General features: G+C 32.6%; 2 protein-coding genes across 2 annotated transcripts; one reads left to right on the plus strand and one right to left on the minus strand.

The window, feature by feature from the left end:
- The first annotated feature begins 330 nt into the window (after positions 1–330).
- LOC112519576 (ankyrin repeat-containing protein BDA1-like) lies at positions 331–1,947 on the plus strand. The gene is made up of 2 exons (XM_025127774.1): positions 331–928; positions 1,057–1,947. The coding sequence occupies exons 1-2, from the start codon at positions 356–358 to the stop codon at positions 1,855–1,857; spliced, it is 1,374 nt and encodes a 457-aa protein (XP_024983542.1). The 5' UTR covers positions 331–355; the 3' UTR covers positions 1,858–1,947.
- Positions 1,948–8,126: 6,179 nt separating this feature from the next.
- On the minus strand, positions 8,127–10,517 carry LOC112519337 (cyclin-U4-1-like). Its single transcript, XM_025127394.1, has 2 exons — positions 10,113–10,517; positions 8,127–8,732 (listed from the first exon to the last, which is right to left on the minus strand). Exons 1-2 carry the CDS (start codon positions 10,445–10,447, stop codon positions 8,453–8,455), a joined length of 615 nt encoding a protein of 204 aa, XP_024983162.1. The 5' UTR covers positions 10,448–10,517; the 3' UTR covers positions 8,127–8,452.
- Positions 10,518–14,566: the final 4,049 nt, after the last annotated feature.

Here is a 14,566-nt window from a genome sequence, read left to right on the forward strand (position 1 = left end):
TGTTCAAATATGATGACTCCAGATTATCTGCAAAATAGATGGTGATCTTGAAATTAATTCAATCGTATAACGGGTTGAATAACTAGTTTAATAAAAAAAAAAGCCCCCCCTTTGTGTACAAACCGAGAGTAATTAAATAATTGAAAGTCAAACACTGGAATTTAAAAATCCATTAGACTTTCTTCTACCTTATCCCGTTGACTTGTTCCATCTTGTCACTCATCCATACCTGTTGACTGGTCCAACCTTGCATCATCTTTATATCAGAAACACAAATATATATATATATATATACACACACGTACATACTGTAATTAGTTCTTTATCGACAATAACATGTGAAAGCAACTCACCCATGGATCGAAGGCTGATTCAGGCAGCCTGGAATGGGGATGTCGATCATCTGCTTAAAGAAATTGACACCAATCCATTTCTGCTACATTCCATGGCGCTGGAAGGTGGCCAAACTCCGTTACATATCGCTTGTTTCGCCGGAAATCTCAACTTTGCAGCAACAGTTGTTCAACTCCGGCAAGAATTCGCCAACGAGCTTAACCAAGATGGTTACAGTCCGTTGCACGTTGCCGCCGCTTGTGGGCATGTCGAGATTGTGAAGGAGCTTCTTAAAGTTGACCTTGGTTTGTGTTTGATCGAAGGAAAAGACAGAAAGATTCCTCTCCATTTGGCGGTGGTCAAAGGTAAAGTTGAAGTCATTAGAGAACTGGTTTTATCAAGTTTGGATTCGATCGAATGCATGACTGCCCAAGGTGAGAGTTCTCTTCATCTAGCAGTGAAGAACAACCAATTCAAAGCTTTTCAAGTTCTGATACAGCATCTGAAGCAAGTCAACAAGGAAGAACTGCTGAATGCTAAGGATTTTCATGGGAATACGATCTTGCATCTTGCTGTCTCAAGGAAACAGTACGAGGTAAGTGGATTTTTGTCGATTGTACTAAGAATCTTGAAGATCTTTTAGTTAAATTTCATGTTTTTTTAAGTGGGTTTTTGTCGATTGACATAGAATCTTTGGTTAAAGTTCATGTTTTTTTTGGGTAGGTGGTTGACTTTCTACTAAATGGAGGAGTAATCAGCATAGAAAAGATTAAGTTGAATTCCTTAAACAAGAGTGGTTTAACTCCTCTTGATATGCTACTGATTTTTCAAAGTGAAGCCGGTGATCGAGAAATCGAGGAGATTCTCGTTCAATCCGGAGCTTTAAAGGCCGGAAATTTACAATCTCCGGCGAATACACAAGAAGAAAGATCACCAAATGATCCGGATTCAATACACCAAAACCCTCAATCTCCATCTAGAAAACTGTTGGATTACTTCAAATACAATAATCTCAAAGACTCTCCTAGCGAAGTAAGAAACACCCTTCTCGTGATCGTGATACTTATCACTGCTGCAACGTATCAACCGGCTCTCAGTCCTCCCGGCGGCACGTGGCAGGACGATTATACTCTGCTTGCCGGAAACAGTACGGAAAAGAACAATTCCAGCACTCCTACTAAATCACATACTGCTGGAGAAGCTATTATGGTTACTCATAATCCAACAGCCTATACTATATTTCTGTGTGCCAATTCGGTTGGGTTCTACATGTCGCTCTACATGATCGAAGTACTAACCGCAGCTTTTCCTCTGCGGTGGGAACTGCGAATTTCGTTATATGCGCTTTCTATGACCTACAGTACTTGCATGAATGCGATCGCGCCAGATAGTTATGCAACGTTTGTTTTTATCTTCAGCTCGATTGCTTTACCGTTCCTGATACCAGTTATGACCATACTCTTGAGAAATTACTTTAGCAGGTGTAGAAATGTATCTGTATATGCAAGTCAAGGAAGGGTCTGAATGCTTGAACATCTATTAGCTTATTTAAACAGCTCTTTCTGAGCTTAATTATATATCAAAGTATGGCAAGATTTCTGTTCATATATAGAGCCATGAATCAAGGGCTGATTCTACACAGGAAGAAATTAGACCAAATAATCCACGCGAAAACCATGGTTCTCCAATTGGAAATTTGTTCGATTACTTCAAATACAATAACCTCAAAGACTCTCCAAGCTTAGTAAGAAACACCCTTCTCGTGATCGTTATACTTATCGCTACTGTAACATATCAACCTGCACTTAATCCTTCTGGGAGGCATTATGCAGGAAGATCATCACTACCAAGCATTGTGTTATTTCCGGCGGCTATATCCGTTGGAGATCTTTATTTCCGACAGATATGGCCGCCGAAAAGATTGACGCCGGTGATTAATTTCCCGGCGGATTTTATCATTTTCCGGCGGATACCGGCCGCTGGAAATTTTCCGCCGGTTTATTTAAAAATTCGTGATTAAATTAAGAAAATATTTAAGTTTTTGTTAAAAAATAGATTAATTTACCAACTATTAATTTTTAAAAAAATATATTTTTAAATTTAAAATTTACTGACGGATAATTCTGCCGGAAATTTGCCAGAAAAATTTATAAATATTAATTTTAAATTATTTTTACAATTAATGTTTAAAAGCTGTAAAATATTAAAAAAACTAAAAAGACGAAATGCAATTAAATATCATACATTAAAGTAAATGACAATTATCCTAACCAAACAAAAATTAAATTGGTCCAAAAACTAAATTGTTACAAACAAACAGACAATATTCAATATGGTGGTGGGGAAATGTTGAGTTGACTGAGCTGTCTAACCAAAACAGCCATATCTTCAAGTTGTTTATCTCGTTGATCCTTCTTCTTTCGCCGTCGCTCCTCCTCCACCTGCTGTCACTCCTACTCCTCCTCCGCCGGAAAATATTTGATTTTTTAATAAAATCATGAATAAATATTACCTTCCGTCGGTAATTCCCTGGAAAATGTTAAAAATAATTTTTAATTTTTAATTACTTTCCGACGGGTATTAATTTTAAAAGATTAATTAAATATCTGCCGGAAATCCGTCGGTAAGTTATTGTAATTAAATTGACATTACTCTTCTAAAATGATTAATTAAGAAATCCGCCGGAAATATTACCAAAATAATTTTTCCGGCGGATTTCCATCGGAAGTCAACAATAGTTAACTTTATTGTTGTCCGCCGGTATTCCGCCGGTAATATTCCGGCTGGTCCATCGGGAATCTCGCCGGAAATACCCAATATTCTAGTAGTGCATATTCCAAATAATTAAACGTTATCATCTGCTAAAAATATCAATATCATTGCTACGAAACCACATATTGCTAGACAATCTATTTTGGCTACTCAAAACCAGATAGCCTACAGTATCTTTCTTTTTTTCAATTATGTGGGGTTCTTCTTGTCGCTTACATGATCAATGTACTCACCACGGCGTTCCCTTTAAGATATGTTAAGGTCCGTGTCTCCTACATCCATACCATCAAAGTTCCACTTATTTACATCAAGTTCCACCGTATTTTTTTCTAGCCCTTGGATCAAACATAAAAATGATCTTTTGTGGGTTTCGAGGTAATTCTCATAGTTCTCAAACATAAAAATGATCTTCTGTGGGTTTTACGGTGTTGTGTTCTCTTCTTCTGCTTTGTTGTGGAGGACCAAGGGTATTATTAGGATGGGCCTAATATGGCTAAAAGCTCAATAATTGGTTAAAAACACATATAACCCAAGAACAATGAGCTAAAGTTCTATATCGAGATTCAAAACGGAATAACGATTGACAATATAAGAAAATCAAAACACCAAGTAATGTAAATAATATTCAACCCGATAAAATGCAAAATAGAGCATAAGACAATGAACGGGATTTTTACTTGGAAACCCAGAAGGGAAAAACCATATCCCGAGGACGTCGACAACTAATTCACTATCACTTTGATGATTATACACTTGAGATTATCTCATACTAATGGAGAAATCAATGAGGGCTCTTGAGATTACATATCATTTTTATAAGTGACTAGTTGTGTACCTGTGCAATATGGCGGGAGCCGTGAATTTATCGATTTTGAAGTTTCATTGGTTTTATTAGAGAAAATTTAACGATAATATAAGTTACATTTGGTCTTTACATATTAATACAATTTGAATAAATAAGAGTTATGGTTCCAATTACAGTCTATCGATGAAAAAAATTGTATGACAGTTTAAAGTCCAATATATTTAAAATCCAACATATTTAAACGACTCCACAAATGTGTTCGATTTACACCAAGAGCAAAAAATCAAGAGATCGAGACCGAGACCGAGAGTTTTAGAGCAATTGAATGAGAGAACTTTTATCAACTCATGGTGAATATCCGTTTGAATCTCACATTGGGGGATGAGGAGAAGACATAGAGGTATGAGAGGGTGAATGGATGAGTGAAATGTGTCAAAAATATCTTAGGAACATGAAAAGAAAAGATAATAATGTGCATTGGTAACTTGTACTATATGTTATTTTAATTGTAGATTAAGAGATTTTAATACTGAATGCATAAAGTAGTAGTACTTAATGCATTATGAGTTGTTTTAAGACTTTTTATGACTTTGTGCATAAATGTATAGTACTTTGTGCATTAAAAATTGTTTTTAAAATTTTTGATAAATCTAGTTTATAAGGTAGTATAGATTCTTGAAAATAAAATAAAAAACACTTATATTGTCATCCGAATAAGTTATTTTTAATTTTTTCGAAATTGTCAACACTACAAAACAAAGAGGCTTCATCGACTGGTGATGAATTTTCCTACAACTGTAAAGCCTCTTTGTTTTGTAGCGCAATAGAGAGAACATGGTCATTGCTAAAAACGATTTAAAAAAGAAATAAGATATTGTGACGGCACATCATCTCTACAAATGACTTTTTTATTTTCTAAAAATTAGATAAATAGGGGATAAAAACGGATGCCGTAAAATCACACCTCTCATTTCTATCCAACTAATAAAATGAAGACAAATCATATTTTTATATATTTAAATTATTTTATTTAAATTCATATTCTCTGATGATGTGTATTCATGTAATTGATAGATATAAATAGTATGACTGGCTAATTTTGTTGTGCTCTTTTTCACCGTTTTTAATGAGTATGATTTTAATTGAAATAACAATCAGTAATTAAACAGACAAATATAAATAATAAACATGAGTAAATATTAACCGTAAAAAGGATTCAACATGAATAATAATAGAAATACTAATTACCTAATCGTCCCCTAAATCTTTACCCTCCTCACCGTCGGTGTCACTACAATAAAATCGGGTTTATAGGACACTTCGAAATTCTAAGCGTTCTAATATACCTCTTTATAGGACTTAGTTTATAGGACCAAAAAAATAAAGCGTTCTATCTAAAGGTGTTGTAATAAGTTTATATGACGTTTTTTGACGTCATAATAAGATTTTTATGACACTTATAATATAAAGCATCTCATTAGCAACTTTATAGGATACTATTTGAAAATTTGTCTTATAAAAACAAATGTCCTATAAAAAATTCATTTTATATGACACTTTCTCAAAAGTGTTCTATAAAGTTGCTAATGCGACACTTTGTATTAAAAATGTCCTAAAAACTTGTTAAGACGTCCAAAAGCGTCACATAAACTTATTACAACACCTTTAGATATGACGCTTTATATTTTGGTCCCATAAATTAAGTCCTATAAAACGGTCTATTGGGACGCTTAGAGATTGAGGGTTCATATAAACCCAATTTTTTTATAATGTGTTTTGCTACAACGTAAAAAATGTATGAGTATCTTAAATGGTGGCATTTAATTTGGGATACATTCTTAATCGTGTGAAACAGAGCCATCTAAGTCATACTACTATGAGTAACGAATGCAATCAAGTTCGTGACGATATCTCATACCAGGCCATTAGTGTACGGTCGTTGAGGTAGCATGGTGTATTGAGACTCGTCAAACATAGACAAGCGCACAACACCCTTTAGTTGTGTCCTTGACGTTGGCCGTAATTCACAGACAACAAGGAGCCAAATCCGTGTTGTCACGCATGTGATTCTTGTTTTGCAATCGTCCCGTCATAAGTAGTTTTGAAATAAGGATAATCAGTAATATTAAACCTGAAATACACTTATTAATTAATTAAAGTTAATCAACATATAACTTGCACCAATTCATTTCTCCTTCCATAATGCATTGTTGTACTGACATTTCAATTTCTGTAAATATTAACTGAGTTTTGTTATCTTTGTCTGGTGAATATAAAAAACCAGATATCCATCATTTTTCCAATAATTATATCACTGTCATTCTTATAAATGCGACAATGAAAGTGAAAGAACAAAAGAAATAAATGTACTTGCCTGTATATACAACATCATTTTCATATGCCATGATCGTTTCCCGAAACACCAATAAACCATAAATGAGATGACAAAATTTTGAGTACAACAAAATATTTTCGACCATTATTCAACAACGTTTGTCCAAATGATATGAATTTCATAAGATAATTTAAACATTTCAAGTTTGAATATTTCGATTAAAAAAAGAAATGTTAAAGTGACAATTTTGTACCAAATCAAACCAATCAACATATGTACCACCGTTTACCAATTTAATTGGTATCAGTTACAGTCGGTTGTACTGTACCAAGTATGCAAACTTGGTTGTTATACAGTATCGAAAGTTACGTACCACAGTAGTACAATGGTAACGACTTATTTAATTATTTATTACCTTGCAACTTTTTAACTATTTTGATTGTACATTTGAATATTTACATGTTTTATTCCTTGGAATTAAAAACTCGTAAACGTCATATGTACTACCTGTAAGCTTAAAATGTCGCTCAAATGACAAGTTTTCATATACGTAGCTCAAAATTGGTACAAAACCAGTACCAACATATACCAACCGAAAAATATTAATACCAAGAAAATATATACCAAACACAGTTAACTGATACATGACATAAGATTTTACATACTAATTATAATTAATTGGTACATAAAAAACTTGGTATCTTACATATAATTTGATGGGTATGCATCTCATGTCCAACATGGCACATGGCCAACTAGAGGTTTGCATCAAATCACATGTTACATGTCCCCCCCTTCCAAGGATCAATACAAATGTCATCTTTGTCGTCGATTTTAACTATGCCAACATCTTTGACTCTCTTTTAAAACATAAATACATAAGATTAATAGACAAAATACTAGAAAATTTATTAAAATAGCTGTTTTTTAGGGTTGATTTCACCTCCTAGTTATTTTCTCTTCAAGTTTACCAAAATAGTCATAGGTATGGAAAAAAACCCATGTCCACAATTACGGACCCAGCTAAAATACAAAAAAAAAAAAATCACACCTTCTACCCCTGTTCGTAAAAAAAAGATATTTCTCACACAGGTCCGTAAAAAAAATTACATTTTTTACCCAGATCCTCAAAAAAATTAAAATTGTGAACATAAAGCTATTTCGATAAACCTTGTAAAAAAGAACTAAAAAAATACAAACAACCGATAAAAATGGATATTTTAATTAACTTTCCTTAGGGTATCTCAAATAAGTAACACAAATTGTTAGAATTTTGATGTAAAATTTTGTGGGGTTTAGAGTTTGAAATGACATCCACTCATGTTCCTCTCTTTCCAGATTGGATCTTACACAATGTCCCCTTTCTCAACTTTATACTTGCAGACCCTACCCAACCAAATGGACCACCATTTAGAATCTTTCTCTTTTTTATATATTTCTGATATTTTTTTGTTCAATTCATCATAATCAACAAAAGTATCTCCAAGAACCATTTAAAGTCTACACCTTTTCTGAGATCTCACATTCAGACTGCATTTACAGATTCTGATGCACAATGTACAACTCACAATAGCCACATTACCTTAAATCTTGAAACCTCAAACTCCTTCCAAAAGATTTTAACCAATTAAAGCCTCATCCAATTCCAATCTCTACATGTCAGAAAAAGCCCAAACATTTATATATCCTACAAATTGTAATAACCTAAAACAATCCATGAATTAGACTTCTTATTACATGTACAATCTGATTAGTTATCAGAGATAACATTGAACCATCCGAAAAAAATCTAATGTTATCGTAGATGTGAGAGACTCATGCGAACATGGGTCCACACATCTACTTTTAAGGACCATAAATCTGCCATCTAAATCCAGAAAGTAAAGCAAATAAAAAGCATCCCATCTGTATATACCACCATTTGATTCAAGTCACATGCACCCTCAAACATGAAATACAAAAAGAAAGGTTAATCCTTTTTCCATTATAAAACTTTCCAAGTCCAGAGCATTACTGTTACATCAACATGTACCTCTTGCAAAGAAAGGTGTACCTTACTCTGGATTTGTCAATTTTGGTTCTGGAAAAAGGGTTAGCCAAAAAAAGGCTTAACTTGCTAAACCCATATCAAATAATCTACAGATCTACCTAAAAATTAAGATTCAAGCTTCATAATATGATATAGGAAGATAAAAAAAGCAGATTAATCAAACAGCTACCACTTCTTGTTGTTGCTGTTGTTGATCATCCTCGTAGTGGAGGAGCTTTGTTGACCTTGATTTATAAGAGGATGATGATAATTCTTCTATATTTGGTGGTGGCTGAAGAAGGAACATTTCTTTTTGGAGATAAGAACAGTAGGTGTGAAATGTGGTTGGATTCACATTCAATTGGAACCCCAATCCAAATAGGAAATCCACTTCAAGAAAGTTCATCTCTGTTGTGCTGATTCCTCCTACTTTTGCATAGTATGCATTATTATAGTACCTGAAGAAATAATCCCATAAACACAAAAAGAACATTAATGTCAAGTACTACCATTAAAGTTGAAGGTCTTTGTACTATACAATTGTGTCTTAATTGATCCTGATCATGCTTCTTAACTACAGATGAGAACTGACATATTAGTGCTGTTATTATCATACTTCTTGATAATGCATTTTGAACACAATTTGGATACATATCTTTTTACATCTAGGTGGTGGTTGGGGTGATTAAATCAACCTACAAGATACCCTTGTTCACATTTAATGGTTTGTTGAAGTTTAAGCTTTTTGATATGAAGGTGTATGTATACTCATGATTATTTATGTGGTGGGGACTAACATTCTTTCTAGGTGGCATTCATGAGGTGGGGAAGAAAACAAGATAAAGAAAATGCAACCACCAATGAAACTTTGTACAACCACTTGATGCATATTTATTACTCCATCAGTTAATAAAGATTTCAATGTCTGTCTGTTTAACCACACAATTTAATAACAAGAAAATGGACCATTACCCTTAAAAATCTTGGTGTACCCACTTCTCATTTCTAGGTCTATTCTTTGCAATGATAATAGCACATATTTTTCCTTTAAAGTTGTCAAAGAAGATATGAAATCTTTATGAAATGAAAGTGTCTTAATGAAATCAAGCCATAATCAATGCTTGATGTCTGTGGTCTCATACTCTCATTCATATCAAATATCTAGGAGCTAATGATTGAAAATGGCAAGAAACAACCTACATGGTTAATCGGGCCGATGTTTTTGGCAAGATTGTGAATTAGAAAAGTACAGTTTAAATTGACAGCGATCTGTGGATCAAAATACAACAATTATGGTCACTGTTTCCATAACAATTCAAGAACATGGATCCATGTTCTTTTTCTTCCTAAAATTGGATTGATTCCAATCAAAACATAGAAACACTTGCATATGAAATCTATGGCAAGATTCTCAATCAACCTTCAGTTCATCATTCATCCTCTTTTTAAGCAAGACATAGAGAACAAGAGTTTAAAGGAAAGTATATTTGTTTTTCCCCCTTTTCCCTGTTAGGAATTCATTCCTAACTTCAAAAGCAACTTCTGAAGTAAAAAAACCCTATTATTCTTTAGAGGACGCTAATTTGATGCCTATAACAGAATTGAAGGACTCTTCAATCGGCGATCAGCTTATTGAGGGAGGTTTAATTGAAGTTTTCATCAAAAAACTGCCCTAAATAAGCTCAATTATGAGAAGAGAATGCAATTTCACACACACGTAATGAATTCAATGGCTTGGCTTTGGAATTTGAGCAACATCAGTGTTGAATATGAACTAAACGATCTCTAATTCCAATTCCAGACCTAGAATACCACTCTACTTAAGCGAAAAACCTTACATATCATCCATGAACTTGGCAGCAACCATTACACTCGTAATCAGCAACCGATGAACATTGAATGAATTGACGGAAAGCGCAGGCTGTTGCTGAGTAAACCGATCGAGATAAACATATGCAACAACGTAGCAGGAAGGGCTACAATTGGCATACTTGAAAATCCTCTCTAAATAGGTCTGAATTGAGATAGTTGGTCTGGTAAGACCATGAAACGCCGAGATCTTCTGTGGGTGGAATCGGGGGTTAAGATCATTGGACTCAGCAACCCGTTGGAGGAGAGATGAGAGGTAGGAGATCAGCTTGCTCATCACCGTTGGGCACTCGAGTTCCGCCATTGATGAACAGAAGAAATTTTAGCAGAGCTTGAATGAAGAAAGATTGCTTTGCGTATATAACGACCAGCAGGGGGTGTCATCAGGTAGGTACATGCGAATTTACCATATTGCCCTTTCGAAGTGAAGTTTTCAAACTTTTAATTTTGCATAGAGGGAAAAGATATATTAAATTCCATCCAATTATTAATTTTATCATGTGAGAAAAAGAGTTAAAATGAAAATAATACAAATAAAATAATAAAATATTATTAAAAATTGTTGAATTTCAAATAGTTTCTATATTTAATATTTTTAATTAATTTATTTATCGTCACCATCGATAGATAATAAATATTGATTTTGAGTCGACATATTTTTATATTTTTGTTCATTATAATTGAAAGAAAATCGGTATTTTTATTTTTAATTGATTATATTTATTTCAGCACATGTCATGTATTGTATTGTATTTTATTTAAAATGGAAAATATTATTAACTGCACTTAATTTATTTAAATGGTTAAAACATGTTCAAAAATGTAGACACCATGAATTAAACTTTATCCCTGATATTTCCCAATGAATTACCAAATGATGCATTAAATAAATAAATTTCTATTTTATTTTATTTTAAACAAATATGTACAAAAAGCGGTCATCGTTTCAATCCTTCTGAGCTAATTTAGTTAGCTAAAAAGAAGTCGGGTTTACCTAAAAATCCTTCTATTGCTTCCACGGAAACAATCCAAACGCCTGCATATGTTTTTGTTGCTTCTGCATATTCAATGCAACATCTATAATTCCAAGATGTTGTTGTGAAGGATGTTGACTGGATCCAGTTCAGTTATTGACCGAACTAGTAAACAAATTTTGATAAAATAAGTTCCGAATGTGTTATGATTCACAAAAGTGAGCAATGTTATGCTCAAAGGATTGGATCGAGTTTGGAATTGTTTTCAATCCTTGAAGGAACGTTCTTGTGTATTCGATCCTCAGGCCAAGTTTGATCGGATTTGGATCATCGTTTTTTTTCTATGTACATACCTAATTTCAAATGTATTTAAGAAATATGTATATATATATATATAGGTGGAGGTTCAAACGAGAACACCTCTATTTTACGAGAACGTGAGAATACCCTTATCACATGTGATAATACGCGTGATGGGACCATGTGATGTGCGGACGACGTGTTCTACGACTTAGATCGCGTCAAAGGTTGTCTGCGTCTATGATTTACCATCACATGTGACGGTCTTGATGAATTATAGTATCATATCAACAACACCATTATCACATGTGATAATACTTGTGAGAGAGCTTAGTGGTGTAAGGGCGACTTGGCCCGCAACCAAGATCGCATTGAAAATCGCTCGCATCTCTGATTTAGTATCACATGTGTATCATATGTGATAGAATAATAATAACACATGTGATTGTTTACGATAAAAAAATGTTTTCATGTTCTCGTAAAATAAATGTGTTCTTGTTTGAACCCTATATGTATGTATGTATGTATGTGTCTTTAATAAAGAAATTGAGTGAAATAGACATGGGCATCCATTTTCTATCATGTGATTACATGTGGATTCAAAGATATGGGTCCCACATTAGGATCTTTTTAGCTTCTTGAGCATATGAATATTGTTCTTGTATAAAAACAATCAAAATTAAAATTAAAATGTGGGTATAATATTTTTTGTAATTTCTTTTAATTTCACTAAAAATGAAATTTAAACTTAATTTTCAAATTATTCAATAATATTTTATTTTGTAACTCGTCTTTCTGTCTAGTTCTGAGAAATAAATAACACATAAAAATATTTCACCAGTCAAACAAACCTTGTTATTATGTATGGGAAAAGTGAGAGTATGAACAGCTCTAGTAAGGTTTGTAATATGAATACCTTTTCAGTGATCTCTGAACAAGTATTGTAATTCTCAAGAAACAAATATTCTTCAAGAATACAAAACTCACACCACAAAACCTTCAGTGATATCAAAGATAAAGCTAAAGATAGATGTTTTGCAGAGATATAACGTGTCATTTTAGGATTCCCATTCCTATATGTAGTTATAAGAAGGACATGAGTCTCGTCGATTTAACTAGGATTATAATTACGGAATTTCCACAAAAGAAGCATTGTGCTTCACTCATGAGTTCATAACTCAGTATAACAGTCCATTCCGATTTGTAACAGATTTGGCATCGCTCATTGAATTTTGTGGTTACCTTACGTTTTTACCCATGTTTCATTCAAATTAAAGCGAATAATCAAGTATCAGAGGAGGAAATACTAATCTTTTGTTTGAGCAAGTCTTTATTATAAAAGTTATGCATTTTATTATGATAATTATTTGATTTTACTAATAATATTATATTACTATCTTATAAAGCATTCATGTTTTATATTTTAAACAAGTATTAAAAATATTTAATAAACAAATAAAAAATAGAAGTGTTACAAATCAATAATGCATACAAAATTCTTCAACTTTTATAATATTCTTATTTTACAAATTTAGGGGTCGTTTACCCAAATGCTTACCCGGTAAGTGCCTACCGATAAGATTCAACATTATAATTTATTTTTATACGTAAGATTTTAGTACATCAAAACATATCGAATGCAACAAGTTATTGGGTAAGAGTCGTCATCCTTGCTTACCGGGTAAGACTCTCTATTCTTTTCATTGCTCTTACCCGGTAAGATTCTTGGCCTTTCTTATGTTTATCCGATAAGGAAATTTATCCGGTAAGCACTTACCAAGTAAGTGTTTAGTAAACGGCCCCGAAGAAATTTTAAATTAATTTGCTAAAATATTAATTAATTAAACTATTAATGATCAAGGAAAACATATTCTTAAACCATGATTAGTAAGCAATAGAATAAGTAGAAACCCAAACTTATGGGCACATGACTTCAATAATGTGTAATATATATTTCTTAATCCATGGTAACCTCACTTGGCACATGACTTAACAAATACATAATTGCTACTTAATTATTAAGCACAACATGCATTAGGAACCATGGCATATAAAATTGAAATTAATATCGTATTATATAATATACGTTATAATTTAAGATTTGTCATATCTTCATATAATCTGATATTAAGACAAAAAAGACGAGGTCAAACCTCACAGATCATGTTGTATTTGTATCTTCGAAAAACGAGACTATAAATTGTTTTTAAATGTGTTTGGATAATACAGTATTAAGATAAATGCATATATGATATCTGCATCTGAATATTAGAAGGCGTGTTTTTGTAGAACTGGTAACGTATAAAGATTTATAACTAATGGTCTACGACACGAAGATAAGAAGAAGACAGATTGCATTAATTTTGTGGATTAGTTAAAGACAAAGACAAATGACAAAGTTGTGGGGGGTAAAAGAGTAAATTACTAATATTGTGACCCTACATGGCACACCATATTCAAAATAGACCTCAATGTTCAAAATTTAAATGGGTGGATAAGCTTTTTTAACCATATGCCTTTATTGTCATTAACTTTTTGGATTATAAAAAAATATAATATTCATTAAATATTATTTATTAATTTTTGGAGAAAAACCGTAAACACAAAAAGATAAATGCGTCGAAATATTAGGGGTTGTTTATCAAACATTTACCAGATAAGTGTTTACTGGTGAAATTTAATATTATTATGTACCTATCGGGTAAGATTTTAGTCCATAAAAACGACATAGTATACAATAATTTACCCCGTAAGCGTTTACCGTGGTAAGAGTCGTTGCCCTCACTTACGGAATAAGACTCTTGATCATTGTCTCGCTCTTATCGGTTAAGATTTTTGGTCCTTACTATATTCATCCGGTGAGGTAATATAATTGGTAAGTGTTTATCCGGATAAGCGTCTGCTAAAAGGCCTTTTAATTTGAACTCTTCAATGAAAGGGTTTTTTCCATAAAAATTATAGTTGAAGAAAGTTCTTATAAGAACGTATATCTTTGAAATTTTTATTAATTCTTACTTTGAGCTTTGTGTAAAATGATGTTTTTTTGGTTTTTTATATATTTTAACTTTTACATCCTATGTAGTTATTGATATATATATATATATATATATATATATATATATATATATATATATATATATATATATATA

Source organism: Cynara cardunculus, assembly GCF_001531365.2.
Source record: "Cynara cardunculus var. scolymus isolate 2C chromosome LG 10, CcrdV1, whole genome shotgun sequence".
Classification (NCBI taxonomy): Eukaryota; Viridiplantae; Streptophyta; class Magnoliopsida; order Asterales; family Asteraceae; genus Cynara; species Cynara cardunculus.